This window comes from Bactrocera tryoni, chromosome 3 (assembly GCF_016617805.1).
Source record: "Bactrocera tryoni isolate S06 chromosome 3, CSIRO_BtryS06_freeze2, whole genome shotgun sequence".
NCBI lineage: Eukaryota > Metazoa > Arthropoda > Insecta > Diptera > Tephritidae > Bactrocera > Bactrocera tryoni.
Genome location: NC_052501.1, coordinates 84,331,234 through 84,347,581, shown reverse-complemented (window position 1 = coordinate 84,347,581; position 16,348 = coordinate 84,331,234). Strand labels below are relative to the sequence as shown.

The following is a 16,348-nucleotide window of genomic DNA, read 5'->3' as shown; positions in this document are numbered from 1 at the left end:
ATATATATATATCTATATTATGTGTTTATGTATGTATGTATATTAAGTATTTATAGATATAGTTATACATATATAAATACCATTTAGTAGTTTTTATGTTTTCGCTTCGAAATTTCAAATGTTTCATAAACAACTTCCTTTTAAGCTTATCACAAAAAAAAAGAAATATATTATAATTATTATTAATAATAGTTCTTACAAATTGAACAATAATTAAAAATAAACACATATATATATATAGGGACTTAGTTACAGTGTGTGTTGTGTGTGTGTGTTGGTATGTGATCTGATGTTCTGATTTAATCGATGTTGTTTCAACCATTCCTTCATTTTGCGTGGATGTGTGTGTGTTTCCCTTCCAAAAGACTATTTGTTGTTTTAATGTGCCCATTTAGCATTATGATTGTGTTAATTGTAACGCGCTGTCATTTTGGTGCACAACAATTGGGTCTTTTGCTTCAATCAATGCAACAAAAACTATGCGAACCGTGTGTGTAGACGTGCGACGTAGAAAACGATAACGCCTAAAAGTAGGCTTGAAGCGGTGGTGGTGAATGTTATTGGGCGCATATGATTGCCGTTAAGCAATCAGTTCCTCGATGTGTGTGTGTGTGTGTGTGTGTTGTTCATATGCGTTGCACGCAAGCGCCCAGTGGGGATTGGTGAAGAAGTATATCTTCAAAATTTGTACTAAACATCGCCGTTTAGCAGAAGTTCAATGAAAAATTGCGGTTCAACCCACATTAGCCGCGACGTCTCACCTTTACTGAAGGTGGATTCCCCGAAAGTGGTGTGGTTCGCATTCAGTTCTTTACGTGCTGTTCTCGTTTTGTTGTTTTTGGTGGTGGTGGTTTTTGTTCATTTGATGGTTGTCTTTGTTGTTGCTTTGTTGGTGGTTTCTCACTAATTATTTAATATTTTTTAACTATATACTGTTTCTTTGTTTTCTTTATTTAAATTTAATTAAATTTAATATTAATTTTAAATTTAAATTTACATGTACATTTTATTTAATAAGTTTGTTGGTTGGTTGGTTGATTCCATTCCCGTTTGCTTTTTAACTTTTACTGCTTTTGCTTTTGGTTTGTAGTATTTATGTTTTCATTTTCTACTTTGAATACGCAAGTTTTTCTTTAAACAACAACAATAAACGTTGTTGAAAAATATTTATAATTATAATTACACAGAAACAAAAAGGAAATATCAGAAAAAACATTAACGAATTAGAAAATCGCTAGTAATATAAACGCATAAACACGTGACAACAAGAGGAAGCAATTTTTAAACTCACAGCAAAAATATTTTTTTTTTTACGAAATACGGTAACTAAAAACAAAACAAAAAAACATTGGCAGCGACGTTTGTTGCGATCGTTAGCTCTCCGGTGCAACCGCAGTTGTGTAAGTGTTGAAATATAAATAACATTTCCGTAGTTACTTTATTCCCATTGCAATCACGGCGAAAAAAGAAACCCAGACTTCTTTTTAGTTTAACACTTGGTTACTTTATGTATATACAAATATAAATTGTTGTAATTTTTTGTTTTGGTTGTTGATAATGGTCTTAGTTCCCCAAAAAATAAATTAAAATCATAAAGTAACGTAACATAAATAGAATAAAGCTGGGTTATATATATATATAGACATACATATAGACGAAATTGTGTGCGGCTCGAGGCAAATACAGAATGTTGTGACATTTTGTAAAGCAATACTGTCTCGCAACAACTCGTTTGTCTCTTCCTTTCATCGACGTTATGAATATTTCAATACTAAAAATCAGCCATTCGTAGAACTTTATTTTCATTTTGGCTTTTTTACAAGCAATTCTTGTGGCTCTGCTTGAGATCTGCTGCTGCTGCTGCTGCTGCTGCTACTGCTGCTTTTACCATTGTTTGCCAGCTACTTTTACTCTAATACTTGTCGCTGATCCTGCTCGCCTTGGCTTTGTTTGGTTGTTGCTGCGTTTATATTATTACAAATTTCTTTGATGGATGTTGCTTGTTGCATTTTTAATGATTGTTTGGTTGGTTGATTTTTTTTGCATATTTTTGTTTTTAGTTGATGTGGATGTTGGATTTGTGGTTTTAATTGTTGAATTAATTTATTTTGTGTACAAGTAAATGGCAACAATAAGACCGTACAGACCCAATACTTCAGCGAAAATGAGAATCAAAATCATACCGACGAAGAGACGCGGCTGCTGTGCTGTACCTCTTACACCAGCATCACCAACAATACCGATCGCAAAACCTGCCGCTAAACCAGAGAAACCTACCGACAAACCGGCACCCAAATGAATGAAACCCCTGCAAATTTTAAAGTGATAGGAAACAAGTAAAACAAATTAGCAATATAAAAAATTTAAACTTCGCTATATTCTCTAGTGGCACACACTTACTTGTACAGTGTGTAAGTTGAGGGCTCTTCCAAAGCACCAGCAATAAGGACAGCTACGACCAAACCGTAAATGGCAATAATACCAGCCATGACAACGGGAATGATAGATTTCATGATCAATTCTGGTCGCATCACTGACATGGCAGCGATACCAGTTCCTGATTTAGCGGTACCATAGGCGGCTCCCAGAGCTGGAAAATAAAAAAGCAAAATAGTGGTGAAAAATATATTACAAGTATTTTCTGATCTAGACATGAAAATATAACGGGAAGTTATATAAAAATAATTAATACGTTTTATATGATTGGGACCGCTTGGGAAAATACAATAAAATGTTTGACATTTTTAATAATTCAAGCCGTTGACCAAGCTAGAACAAAACTTTTCATTCATTTTAGAGATACATATCTATATAGAGGAATTTCGTCAGCATTTTTCCAATTTCCTCACACTAACGTTGGAAACCAGAACAGTACAACTTCCATTATTATAACAATACAAAAATACGAAAATAAAAAATTCATAACAAATTGCTCAAAAACCTACCTCTATTTTCATGTTTTCATTTTTAAGTAAAGATTATCTGCTTTACAAGCGAATAACCGAACGTTCCAGGTTTTATACATGTACATATGTATGTTTTTGTATTATTTCACACAATCGTTAAGTTCGTAATTATTTTATATAATATTCACCTGTAATATTGGTCACATGACAGTAATGCAATTATCACAAAAAATTGAGCAGTCATTAAAAGAGACAGCAAGCAATGTGATAAAAGGCAGAGTAAATAAAAACCTTCGTTGAATGAGAAATTCAAGCACATTTCACACAAAAGTGAATAGACTTGTGCTAAACGAAAGATAATACCGAGACAAGTTGATCAAGTAAGAGAGTAGCTATCGTGAGTAAAGAACAGTAAAGCAGGTGAATTATGAGGGAAAATATCGTTTTTTTCACATTCTCCAACGCTACTTTTGAGAAACAAGAATACTTGAGTTTATAATAAATGAGAATACTCAAATAAAAAGCACTTGTAAAGATATGCCCTGCAAGCGATAAGAAGTGCCAGTTTTAGATAAGAATGAATTTCTAGAATATCGTAAAAGCAAGCTAACAGCGAAATAAGGAATTCGAGTTAGGTAAATAAAAGTTAATAAATATACTTACACATTACTTTTTTGTAAAAATTTTATATAAATTTAACACCGAATATAAAATCATTTATCGGTGATTTTTCTCATATTGCAATGGGTGAGTCATCGAATTTTCCCCATCCCCAACATTATTGCTACGTAAACATGTCAATGAATATGGCAATTGTAATTAAAAATACACGATCGCATATATCGAACTTCGCTATATAAAATGAGAAATAACCGGTTATAGCCGATAGCGAGCAAAATAAAAGTAATAATCAATTAAGTTTGCAAACCAGACGTAGAGCGAACGTCAGAGAAAACGCTCAACGTTTGAAACATAAAGTTGAAATTCAAACCGAAAAAGCGTGGAATACATATGTACATACACATGTATACATGTATATAATATATGTACGTATACGTATGAATATGTATACATTTTATATACAATTTTTTGCAATAACATGGACATATGATGTGTTGCATAGCAAATTATACTCAAAACCATGTAATTTTGTTCAAATTTCGCCTATGGCATTTAATAATGGAGAATTCATTCGACAATTGTCAAAAATATTGTTTAATTTTTCGCTTGATGGTTATTGGCTGAGCGATCATCAGTAAGTGTACTTTGTATATGTATAGCGTGTCAATATTCGCCTGCAGTACAAGGTGGAGTTGGGAATGAAATAATATTATATTAACCACTCTGATATCAGGTATGACAGTCATGTGATTTCACGCTAATTAACAGCACAAGGCATATTTATAAATGGGTTCGTGCGTACCTTTTGCTTGCCATCAAACTTTTCGCATAACAATCGATAGCGATTAAGTGAGTATAAATAAGAGTACCAGAAAGAGAGCGAATCTCCCTGATCAGCTGTAATATGAACGTTGAAAAATATTGTTAATTTTTATACTTCATTCAAGTGCAGAATTTTTTTATGAGTTCTATACTTGAATTGACAATGCCTTGTTACTGATAAAAACTTATTATGAGAAAAGGAAATTATTAAATATTTTATTGTGAAATTTGAAAAGCAAAGTAAAAATGGCGCTGTTAACTAATAATAATAAAAAAATAAAATGTCATAATTGTTTTAAAATGTTTATCATAACGACTACTAAGTAATTAGGTACTCCATTTAAGAAGCAATAAGTACAACAGCAATATAAAAAATATGCATAGGAATGTATAAGCAACGATTCGCCATAAGTCAATAAAAAGCTAAACTGAAATTAAATAATTTATTCCTTGAGATCTCCCTACATACATCTTTCTACATTTATGTACCGGCAGCAGTAGCCGATTTATGTACACTTCCATTGGCGATGCTAAGTTAAGCTTAGCTTTTATAACCGCTGTACGTGTATTCACTTTTCTAGCAACCAAGTTATAGTAGATATACTCGCATCTACAAACATTCATTTTTGTTGTGTATTAACAAATTTGAAAGTAAAATTGGATTTACATTGGGACTTGGCATTGAACGTCTTTTGAAGCCGTTTTTTTGCATAACGAAACGACTTAACTAATTGCTGTTTGAGCACTTTTTTGAATTAGAATTCTAATTTGTGCATGCATAGAGCACACAGTAAGCCGCATATTTTAAGTATTTAATATTTTTGGGAAGCTCTTTTGGGCCCCGAAAGACATTTCATGCAATTTTACACATTTACGGGTGAGCTGCAGATGCTTTGTAATAAATAGCAAGTAGTAAACATTTTGCACGAAATCAAAACAAAATTTTAATATATTGTTAATCAAACTATCACAATAAAACCATTCAGTAATGCGGCGATATGCGGGATCGAAAAGAAAACGGGTTGGATGGCATACACCGCGCAGACAGAAAATTCATGCCAATAAAACAACAATGAAGCACATTTTTCTTATTGCTTGCTATCTAAATATGTACATACATATGTATTCTCTTTTATAGAATTCATATTTAAAAACATTTTACGTCACAGTTGAGTACAAAAACGTACGGATGTGCTAGTGAATGTATAGTTAAATCCAATGTGAGCCAATGTGGCAGGCAGACACAATAAAACAAACAAAACAATGAGAATTCAAGTAGCAACGTACAAAACAAATCATGTAAGAGAACAAAAGCTAAGAAGGAATGTGAAGAATTTCTAACAAGCGAGAGCTTAGTTCCCATAGGAATAACTTCAATAATAATTGCATAAATTGATTTGGAGCAAGATGCTCGAAGTAAATTCCGAAGTAAACTGCGAAAGTAATGGTGCTTTGATATGATTATTAAAATGTTATGACACTTTTTGAATAAATGACTATAAGCCATTATATTATATAAATTAAATCAAAATAAAAAATGCATTTTTCCATTCGATTTGCTTAGAGATTTAAAACGTGTAACATCTCGCTAACATTGAAAGCGAAATAATAAATAGAAAGTACATTAAAACTTATACATATATGTAGATAAATTTAAAAAGTATCAATTATACAATATACATATGTACATGCAAATACACAAATAGTACAAATGCGTGAAAGCATGAGAACATGTATGCTCAGCAATAAATTAATATAAGTGCCAATGAAATGTGCGTAAGCACAAATGCTTCTTTTAAATAGAAATATGGACGCTCTTTTCCATTGACTAAATGGATGTCAATTGATGACGTTTTCTGTAGCTGAATACGGATGCAAGTACGGATTTATTGCAAAATAAAATATTTTCGATCTGAGAAAGAGAGAACGTAGCAGAAAACACAGAGCAATGGAGGTCATTATTATGCTCATTTGTAAAGCGATAATAGCAAGAAAGTGTAATTTTTCTCTCCCTTGTATGAAAATCCGGGGGAAAAGATATTTTTTGCTTCATACATACATATGTATGTACATATATAAATTTGCACAAAGAAGATGCTGCAAAAATACGAAGATTATCATACAAATAGCTTGCAAATTAGTTAAAAATATAAAAAAAAAAATTAAATGAACAAAGCATAAGCGTCTAGACAAGTTCGTGTAGTAATATATAGCAAACACCCACGAATAGCGTTGCGCTTGAAAAGTCAAAATAAAAGTTGTTATTAATAACTGCTCAAGTCTCACGTGACTACCACGAAAAGTGGAATTTGGTTAGAAAAACTACAAATGAACTTCAATTTTCATCTTTATTTAATGGCTGAAAAAGGGCGTTTACGCATCCGGAGATAAGAAGCTCTATATAAATCAAAGCCGCACATACATACATACATACTACATGCATAATTGGCGGCAAAGTATATGAAGAGAAATGTAGAGCATATACAATTATGCACATAAGCGTAAAGTTCAATGAAATGAAACCTTTCAAAGTTATGACCAGCAAAATTAATACTCAATAATATCTTGAAGCGTATCGAATATATGTTTGTAAACCGGATTAACACGAATTCATAAGAAGGCAGTAAATGGCAAAAATTGTAATAATTAAACTGAAACTGTTAAATTGCTTAAAGCTATTAGATTATATGTTAAGTTAAAGTTCTGAAACTCTTTTAAGGATAAGCTTTCTTTCTAATAAAAAAAATCATGTATTCCATTCTATTAAGTGTCACTGTGCCTTGATGTTAGATACACATTTCACTTTCGTTTTGATTTTTATATAACTGATATATCTACAGAAGTTTAAAAAATTAAATTAATTTCAAATAAAATAAATACACTACTTCGTAATAATGAGCAAATCATGACTCGAAGTATGTTTACATATAAATATAATTGTTTTTGTTCAGAGAATGTGAATGACTCAATGTGATTAGTGTGTCATATGAACTGATCATAAAGAACGGAATATCAACGACGAAGCACAATGAAATAAGAGTAAGCGAACAGAGAGAAAAGGAAGAATCAAAAAATCAAATTAACGAGCATATGCACAATTAGAAAAATACAGTAACAGTTAATCATGTGACTATATAACCTACTCGACAATATGTCGTTATACATAGACCTGGAAGACGTGCCTGAGATATCGTAAAGACGTTAAATGAATATATTCAACAATTACTTAAAAGTAAACTAACTCCTTTTTTAGTATAAGAAAATGGAGAAATATGCGAAAACAAGTACGTATACGCAACCAATATGGTAATGTAATTCTTTAAGAATATTTAAAAGATTTTATTAAGTTGAAAATTAACTGACGTATGTATATTACAATAATGATTATAAGTTGTTACTGTTACGTAATGACGACACGAACCATATCTTCTTAAGTCAATTAGTTGACAAATCATGTGACATCAAAGAAAACATACTAATTTTAAGAACTTTATAAACTGAACCTTTGGATGCTTTAAAAAGTTATGGAAGCATATACATATGTACATACATTAAGATATTTTTTTTCGTTCTGTAACTTGTGTTTATTTTCTTATCAAAAGCATTATCAGTGAACCATGTGATATCAAGCGAAAGCATGTGATTATTGCAATTGTCAGTTATTTATGCAATACAATATTAAAACCAGATATATGAATTTGAAAATATCGCATATGTGTGTAAATTGCACAACCAAAACCTTAAATTCAAGGAATTTTGAGCAATGGCAATACTGCGCAAGGTAAAAAAACATGAGCAAGTCTCATGACTTGTCAGAATTGAACAATGTTCACATTTGTTTTTGGAAGCACTGCTGCCATACGCAACTCAAGCTTAACCTTAAAATTTGCACCACCCACCCCATCGCTGAAATACCCCACAAGCCACATTCAAACTGGTTCTCTGTCATATGCTACAATTATTGGTTGCTGAGCTCCACTTGGCGCTTGTGGTAGTTGACTCATTTGCTTCCAAATTTAAGTGCTCTTTTCTCCTCCTTATGCTCTTTGCATTATTTTTATTCAAATAGCTGACCAACATTGCTGCTCTTTTCAACTAACAAGAGAGCGCGTGATGATAAAAAGTATTATAGGTTACTATTGTACATTTAATTCACGCATTAATAGAGGGTGTTAAGTGTTTTTTGGTTAAGTTGAATATCATCACAATGCAACGCACAGCAAATAATTTGTAATCATATATTGGATAAAAATAATAATATATATTAATATAATTATAGTACTAATATATTCCGTATGTCACCCGCATTAGACTAGCTTCAATGTTGCAGTTATTTTCGCAGTACCAAATTAGAATATGATGAAGCTGTTACATTACAAATTTCCTACAAACTATGCAAGAGAATAATTTTTTCCGATATAGTATGAAAGTTCATTTTCATTTTCATATACATACATATATGCGATATGTATATAAAACAACGACCTTCCACCTGCCTCCTCCCGAAAAAGTACTGAATATACGTACACATGTGCCAAGAAAATTCCCAACAATTCCTTTTCATCCCTTTTTCGCAATCCGTCTGCCAAAATGTTCGATTTTTTACACATGTTCATACAAAATAAAAAAATATACATATATATTTAGTTGTACATTTTGTGTAATACTGGTCTCAGGATAACCTCTATTTAATACAAATACGAATAAACCCCCGTAATAAACGCCTGACCGCAAGTAGCTAACCATTCAGATACCAAATCATATTCATCTACCTTTGTAATTTACATATCTTTCCAAGCCAGTCCCACTTTGTCATCGTATTTTTTATGCAAGAATTTTTGTTTCCGATAGTTTACTTACCACTGAAAATGATGGCTGAGGCTGCTCCCATGACTCCGAAGAAGGGTCCGTAGATTGGGTTATCGCTCTGTGCATCAGACATGATTCTGTTTTATTGTGTATGTGCGGGGTGTTTTGTAAGTTTTTCTACGAAAAAGAAAATTTATTTGATTTTTACGTTAGGGCTTGCTGTTCAAGATGTGCACTCGTTTATTATATTCCTTATATTATTAAATTCGGTTCTGTTGTAGGTGTGTTGAAGGGAGTTTCTGAAGTACTATTCTTGTGAATTTGTACGTTCCTGTTTATTTTTTTATATTGTTTTATAACGTATTTTTGCTTTTATAATTAAAATATAGAAGATGTAAAATTTAATTTGCGTTTTTACTTGATAGCACTTTCAAATTTCTGAGTTCTTCACTTTGACTGCTGCTTGACTGCTTGTCGACTCAACTACTGTTTTTGCTGTTCTCTCTTCAATTGTTTCGCTTCGTTACGTCTCGTTTTTGATTTTGTCTCGTCGCTAACGTCGGCACCGTTGTCGTCACCTTCTATCGTTGCTACGTTCGTGTACAATGTTGTATTTTTCGTACCTTCTCGTGTTTGTTGTTTTTTTGTCTTGTATGACGATATATTGCACTTTATCGAATTTTTACTCGTTTCTACACTTCGATTTAATTATTGCTACTGACCGCCTAACCCTCGATTTCAATTTTCAACTAGAAAGAATATTGGAAATATATCCCCCACAATGTTATATTGCTATGTTTTAACGGATATCGTTATTTTTCTAAAGCAATAAAGTTTGCAATTCTCGATTTGTTAACTAAAAATCGAAGATTTCCGTACCTATTTATTTATATCACATTCGCAAAGTCACTACTCTTTGTGCTCACTTGTCAAATCAGAGAAGCTCCTTTGCCCACTTTCTTTTGCCTTGTGTTTCAGCAAATGTCGTGGCAATTTTCTGCCTCTGCCTGTGTTCTGTTATTGCGTATTCTTTCCAATTTCCCCTGGGGATGTTTAAAGTGAATCGACTATTGTCTGCCTGATGTTTCTCAAAATCGTTTCAGCAAACAGTACAAATTCAATTCAGCTATAATTTCCCTCCCTTCACTTTTTTTCTACAACTTCAACACACTAAGCAGACCGTATGTCATATGTATTTTGAAAACTTTTATCACAGATTGCACAGTTTCAACACTCACTTGACTAACTTGTGGTTAGCTTTAGGCCTTTCTTGGGTCTTGACTGGTAACTGGTAACTTGCTGCTAGAGCGTAGGAGTTCGAACAAGAACTGGTCGGTTCGGTCGCTGACAACACTGTGAGTGATTTCAATTTCTTCACTGAACGCCAAACTCCGCTGTTGTTCAGCTCGTAGTGTTTGCTGGTTTCCAATTATATACCAGTTGTCACTTTCGATTGAAATAGTTATTATATAGCCAAGCCGCTCATACAAATGTTATCGCGCGGCTATACGAGTATAGTTGTTGCATACGCATGATTAAACTAGTGGTCATATGACCAAGTTATTTAGAAGCAGCATTGGGTTGGGGAAAGGGTGCGCTGAAAAGGAGAAAACGTCACACGCGCATTTAACGAGATGCAATAGTGTGTGTGTACGACTAAAAATTTTCCCTTCGAACTGCGCGTGACCATTGACTATACAGCTTTTCAATAAAATATCTATAAAACCTAAGCACCGTAAGCCAAATTAACAAAGAGAGGCTATAAAAAAGTAATAATTCGAATACTGGAAAGATTGCTTGAATTTGGGCTTATTACAAGGAACGTAGATCATATTCTTGATAGAAATAGTGAGGATAAGAGGGGTATTGAGTACACATTCACATGCTAAGTATAATAAAGAGCGTACAAGTGGAGAAGCACGTGAGAGGTATTTCGGTCATTTTTCTTCTCTCGCCAGCAGAGCGAGTACGCGCTATGCTACACTTTGCTTTTTAATCCATAATGATTACTCACGTGAAACAGGGTCGCATTTTCTGATGTTAGGTGGTATATGACGGCGCCAACACCAATACGAATTTTTTAATAACTCTTAAGGTATCACAATTTCTCATTTAAATAAATTTAACATACTTATATGAAATAAACCCACATACTTTATTTTTGAAGAGTTTGTCTTGCAATGGACAAATAATATATACATTTAAGTATATATAAGTATGGAGAAAACCTATATGTCCGGAAATCCTAAAGTTTGTAACTGTTAATTTTTAATTTCCGTAAAAAGTTTTTTCATGATATAAATTTCAGTTTATTTCATATTAGACTAAGTAAGGAGTTATGAATGAAAACAAAATTCCACAAAAAATCCCACTTATGAGCATCGCACCGGCGAACATTCCCGCTTTGACTTGGTGGTTTTGTTCAACTGTCTGTGGTGCATACATCATTGCCAGAGCACTGTAGTATCCGGAAGTGTATGCCATTAAAACACCAATAATCCAGTATATCCAATCATTGTTTATTAAAACTGGCAGACTTCTATCGATGTTTAGAGGCAAATAATTGCAAAACAGGAATAACGGTATAAAAACCAATCGCAAGGCAACTGGTACGACCAAATATTTCGGACCAGGCCATTGAATCCAATATGAAGTCAAACTTCCAAGCATCGCAAATAAGTTGAATGTTAAAAAGCAGGTAATTTGTATGTACATTATAGGGTCCTTTATGAAGAAATCTGATGACGATGCCTTAATATCTGAGTTTACGGCAGGAAAAACCGCCAATGTTACAAAGAATATTAAAAATACATTAAACAGCTGCATAGATGCTGTTTTAAAGATAGTCCAATAAGGTATATCCGAAGTTTTCACATTTTCACTGCCTTCCGTTTTTCGTGAAAGTTGATTATAGATGAAAAATTTGTTCAAAGGTATTGCGAAGAATGTATCATAGCAAAATAACAAAAGCACCATCGCTGTTATGAAGTAATAAATGGCAGCAGTTCTAATTGTAGGAAATATATAATTGCTCCCAATACTTATTAAAGATACAAAGAGGCCGCAAATATTGCATCCCAATATTACCGCGCCGGTATATCTAAATGGAAATGTTGCGACCATTCCGAATATAGTATTTTGGTAAACAGCGCTAGCCATATTTAAGACGACTACTGTGATCATTGTAATCCAAAAAAAGGCGCCGGGCCAATTTGTAGAGTCAACCATGGCCATAAGAACTGTAACCACAAATATAAACAGCTCCACTAATATACTAATCGCCATTCGTGTCGTCAAATCTCCACCCAAATTTAAAAACACATTGAGCCAATTAAATACCACATTGGGAATTTGAGCCGCAAATCCATGATATTGCAAGAAATTCGCTGCATAATTTGAAGCACCTGTTGAATTTGAATCTCCGCCTAATTTGAATTCAACGAAATAACTCTTTGCCGTTATAAACATATTCCATGGCATCAATGTCCCAATGCCATGTAGAATAAATACAAGTAGCACGATATTCCATTTGTCTTTAGGTGGTTCCATTATTATGAAATAATTCGATATTTTAATTTATAGTATAGCACAAGCTTATCATCAAATTCTCGAAACGATTTTGGTAAATTGTTCGAAAAAAATCAAAACAAAACAAAAAATCAAAACCTACTGAACCTTTTTTCATATTTGCTTACAAGGTGTTATTTTAAGTAAATGTTATCAAAAACAAAAAAACTGACCATTTTAAAAATTGAGTGTCTGTGTAAAAAAAACAGCTAAATCTTCTTGTAACATTTCTTTTTTATTCATTTTCACAATTAAAATAATTTGTGTAGTATTAAGTTGTATTTCTTGTCTTTGTACATTCACACACCAAACGGAAAACGATAGTAATTTTGTTCAATTTAAAAATATACATAAAACTAATTTAATTTTTTTTAACAATTTTCTAATGTTTCTCCAAAGCTTTTGTCAACAATTCATTCATTGTCAGCAAAAGCGTACGCGGATCCTCGGCGAGCCCAGCGCCGACCATAGCGTTCGCAAACAGCTGTTGTGTAACCAACTCCGCAAGCTCAGGATCACTTGTGCGCAGTTTATTCAATTTCTTAATAATTTCGTGCCTATAAAAAGAGAGAATGAGAGAGAGAAAGCAATTAAAATTTGCGCTGTTAAAATATTTGCTTTATCAAATTACTTAGGATTTATCTCTAATTGCGGCTGCAGTAAAGCGAAACGATTTTCTTCGGGCAATTGATGACTCTGTGTGCGAATGAAATGTCGCGCAGCCGCCATTTCTTCTACTGTAATCACACAAGGATGCGTGTCAAGGCGAGTTGTGACCTTAACATTCACCACTTTGCCGCTAAGTTTCTCTCGTATCCAGGGCAAGAGTTCGTCGATCTGCGAGCGTAACAAACTGCCTTCGCCGTAGTCTGTTACCTTTTCACCTGCATCATCCTCACGCATTTCCTTTTCAACAGAAACTAGTTTTTTACCTTGGAATGTACCCAATTGCATGAGGACAAGCTCATCATAGGGTTCGTAACAGAATAACACTTCAACGCCTCGTTTCTTTAAGCTTTCATAATAGGGAGACGATTCAGCGAGTACGCGATTTGGCGCTGCTAAATAGTAGATATCCTTTTGTTCACCAACATTTGTGCAATAATCTATTAGGGATATACGATTGCCGTCCGCATTCTTTGACGAATCGAAACGCAAAAGCTTGGCAATGCCTTCCTTTTCATTGTGATCGTTTGACGTAACAATGCCTTCCTTGAGGAATAGGCCGTAATCCTTATAAAACGCAGCATACTCTTCAGGTTGCTTTTTCGCACGTTCCTGCAGGAAACGCAGTACACGAGTTGCTAGCACATTAGACAGTTTTCTGGAAAAGTAATGAAAATGTATGTCACTAAATTACATAAAAACGTTATAAGTAATACTAACTTGATTAAAGCGCTATTCTGAAGAAGTTCACGGCTTAAATTTAAGGGTATATCTTCGGAGTCCACAACGCCTTTAATTAAAGAAAAATATTCGAAAATTGTAATTAATCCTTTAAATGAAAAATCAAACCTTTAATAAACCGTAGCCATTTGGGCACCAGGTTTTCTGTTTTAGATTGTATTAAAACCTTTCGCGTATATAGGGCCACACCCACATTAGCGTCACGTGTCATATCGAATAAACCCGGTTTACCTTCGGGGAAGTAGAGCAAAGCACGAATGCTGAGTGGCACATCAGTCTGCGAATAATTCATTATTTTAAAAAATGTATAAAAAACTTTATTTTTGTATGAATCGAATTACCTTGTAATGCAATACGAAACGCGGTGTATCAAAAGTGTTGCCAATGAATCTATAGAACTCATTATGCTGATCTTGTGACACATCTTTCGGTTCCATTAACCATAAGGGCTGGATGTCATTAGCGCGTTGACCATTCAAAAATATTGGTGAACCAACGAAGTTACTATATTTCTTGATCACCGCTATTGAAACATATTAATTATATAACTTATTTTCAATCTTTTTTTTTCAATTCCTACCTCTAATGCGATCCTCATCTGCATATTCTCTACATTCTGTTTTTAAATGTATAACAATTTTAGTGCCATGAGCTACACCATCAGCTTCCTGAATTTCATATGACCCCGATCCATCAGACGACCAACGTAATCCTTGTGAATCCACTTTCGAGGACTTTGTAAACACTTCCACTTTATCAGCTACCATAAAGGCGGAATAAAAACCAACACCGAATTGTCCAATAATATTCGACGAGTTTTCGACACCACCACCTGCTTCCTTTATCTGTTCCAAGAATTGTTTTGAGCCGCTGCGTGCAATCATACCGAGATTATTGACAAGCTCTTCGCGAGTCATGCCAATACCTGTGTCCTAAAAGTTCAGTTAGAATATGATTTACAAAAACATATACAGAATATTAGATATGTTTAAAAACTTGTTTTGTTTTTATTAGTTTTCACCTGTATTGTTAATTGCATTGATTGTTTATCAGTAGCAATGTGTATTTCTAATGGCCGATCTGCGCCTTCAAAGTTCTTTTCATTTTCACCAGCGGTATGGACAGTGTAACGGAATTTCTCCAAGGCATCACTAGCGTTCGAAATTAATTCCCGCACAAATACTTCATTTTCGGAATATAATGAACGCGCGACAATGTCCAGCAACATGCGTGTCTCAGCTTGAAATTCATGCTTATCTGCCTCGCCGACCGGCTTTTCAGTTTGCCTGATTATAGTGTGGAAACGTCCCTTGTCTTCAACATTCGCTGAAGCTGTCGACTCTGTACTCATGCAACGAGCAAATTGAGGGACTGCCAAATAAGCATTGGCTTAATTAATACTTATGTTATGTAAATATGTGAATAATTGGCCTACTATTTCTTCCTAGATTTTTGTTCCAGCGCAAAGACCATGCCGCCTGTGTGCTGCCGATGATGTTGCGCGTTGCATAACGTTGCACGTGTGTAGACGAATTAATAACACGACAGAGACGTGAAGTAAATGACATATTTTATTTAATTTTCACTATAACACAATTTTTTTGTCAAATTTTTTCACTAAATTGTAAATTAATGCAGAATTTTCATTCAATTCACATGTGAATTTTGTTGTTTAACAACACCCTGTGTTGTCTTTTTGTGAAATCAATTGTTTCTGTACCTATTCACAATAAATCGTGTGCAGCAGTGTAATTACATTAATAAAGGCTGTTTGGAAAAGGGGGTTCATTTTTCAAATCAAAGCCAATAATCTGACTCTTGACTCTAGACCCTTATGTATACATATAATATGTGCATATATCTAGTACATATATGTAAATATATTTTTACCGATATCCAGCAGTATAATTATATTAATGAAGGACTGTTGGGGGTTAAAAGCCATTAATCTGCCTCAAAGCAGAAAAAATCCAGGGATATTTTGTTATCGCTTTTGATATTTTTTTTTATCAAATTGGCTTATTGTGTTGTAAACAAATATATTCACAAAAAAAAAAAAAATGTTGTTGGGAAAAGTAAACATATTCATAATAGCTATGATAATTATGGCTATAAGTGTAGCTTACTTGCTCCCATTTAAATCTGAAGACTGATTAGAATCTTCTTTAAGAATATGCAATCATATCTCTGTAAACTAATAGCTGAAATAGTAGCCG

The 16,348-nt window shown here is 33.6% G+C and overlaps 3 protein-coding genes across 7 annotated transcripts; all 3 read right to left on the bottom strand.

The window, feature by feature from the left end:
• Positions 1 to 1,419: 1,419 nt before the first annotated feature.
• On the bottom strand, positions 1,420 to 10,527 carry LOC120773069 (V-type proton ATPase 16 kDa proteolipid subunit). Of its 5 annotated transcripts, none has more exons than XM_040102009.1 (4): positions 10,406 to 10,527; positions 9,210 to 9,335; positions 2,401 to 2,590; positions 1,420 to 2,308 (listed from the first exon to the last, which is right to left on the bottom strand). In XM_040102009.1, the coding sequence occupies exons 2-4, from the start codon at positions 9,289 to 9,291 to the stop codon at positions 2,104 to 2,106; spliced, it is 477 nt and encodes a 158-aa protein (XP_039957943.1). In that variant the 5' UTR covers positions 9,292 to 9,335; positions 10,406 to 10,527; the 3' UTR covers positions 1,420 to 2,103. The 5 variants fall into 5 exon arrangements, with proteins under 5 accessions (XP_039957943.1, XP_039957940.1, XP_039957944.1 ...); XM_040102006.1 differs by having other exon boundaries at positions 10,397 to 10,526; XM_040102010.1 differs by lacking the exon at positions 10,406 to 10,527 and adding an exon at positions 10,038 to 10,125.
• A 950-nt stretch (positions 10,528 to 11,477) lies between these two features.
• On the bottom strand, positions 11,478 to 12,759 carry LOC120773068 (equilibrative nucleoside transporter 2-like). The gene is made up of 2 exons (XM_040102005.1): positions 11,872 to 12,759; positions 11,478 to 11,817 (listed from the first exon to the last, which is right to left on the bottom strand). Exons 1-2 carry the CDS (start codon positions 12,705 to 12,707, stop codon positions 11,478 to 11,480), a joined length of 1,176 nt encoding a protein of 391 aa, XP_039957939.1. The 5' UTR covers positions 12,708 to 12,759.
• Positions 12,760 to 12,941: 182 nt separating this feature from the next.
• LOC120773067 (heat shock protein 75 kDa, mitochondrial) lies at positions 12,942 to 15,784 on the bottom strand. The gene is made up of 8 exons (XM_040102004.1): positions 15,568 to 15,784; positions 15,154 to 15,503; positions 14,713 to 15,064; positions 14,474 to 14,655; positions 14,241 to 14,409; positions 14,112 to 14,181; positions 13,357 to 14,049; positions 12,942 to 13,282 (listed from the first exon to the last, which is right to left on the bottom strand). Exons 1-8 carry the CDS (start codon positions 15,698 to 15,700, stop codon positions 13,108 to 13,110), a joined length of 2,124 nt encoding a protein of 707 aa, XP_039957938.1. The 5' UTR covers positions 15,701 to 15,784; the 3' UTR covers positions 12,942 to 13,107.
• Positions 15,785 to 16,348: the final 564 nt, after the last annotated feature.

Bases quoted from the DNA above. Each gene is read 5' to 3' on its own strand.
- LOC120773067 (XM_040102004.1), bottom strand. From the start codon at position 15,700: ATGTCATTTACTTCACGTCTCTGTCGTGTTATTAATTCGTCTACACAC. The intron at 14,182-14,240 runs GTTTGATTTTTC...CTTTAATTAAAG, and splicing joins ATGGCTACGGTTTATTAAAG to GCGTTGTGGACTCCGAAGAT. The intron at 14,050-14,111 runs GTTAGTATTACT...TTACTTTTCCAG, and splicing joins CAGAATAGCGCTTTAATCAA to AAAACTGTCTAATGTGCTAG.
- LOC120773069 (XM_040102009.1), bottom strand. From the start codon at position 9,291: ATGTCTGATGCACAGAGCGATAACCCAATCTACGGACCCTTCTTCGGA. The intron at 2,591-9,209 runs GTAAGTAAACTA...TTTATTTTCCAG, and splicing joins CTCAGCCATCATTTTCAGTG to CTCTGGGAGCCGCCTATGGT. The intron at 2,309-2,400 runs GTAAGTGTGTGC...TAAAATTTGCAG, and splicing joins TCAACTTACACACTGTACAA to GGGTTTCATTCATTTGGGTG.
- LOC120773068 (XM_040102005.1), bottom strand. From the start codon at position 12,707: ATGGAACCACCTAAAGACAAATGGAATATCGTGCTACTTGTATTTATT. The intron at 11,818-11,871 runs GTACATACAAAT...GATGCTTGGAAG, and splicing joins TTCATAAAGGACCCTATAAT to TTTGACTTCATATTGGATTC.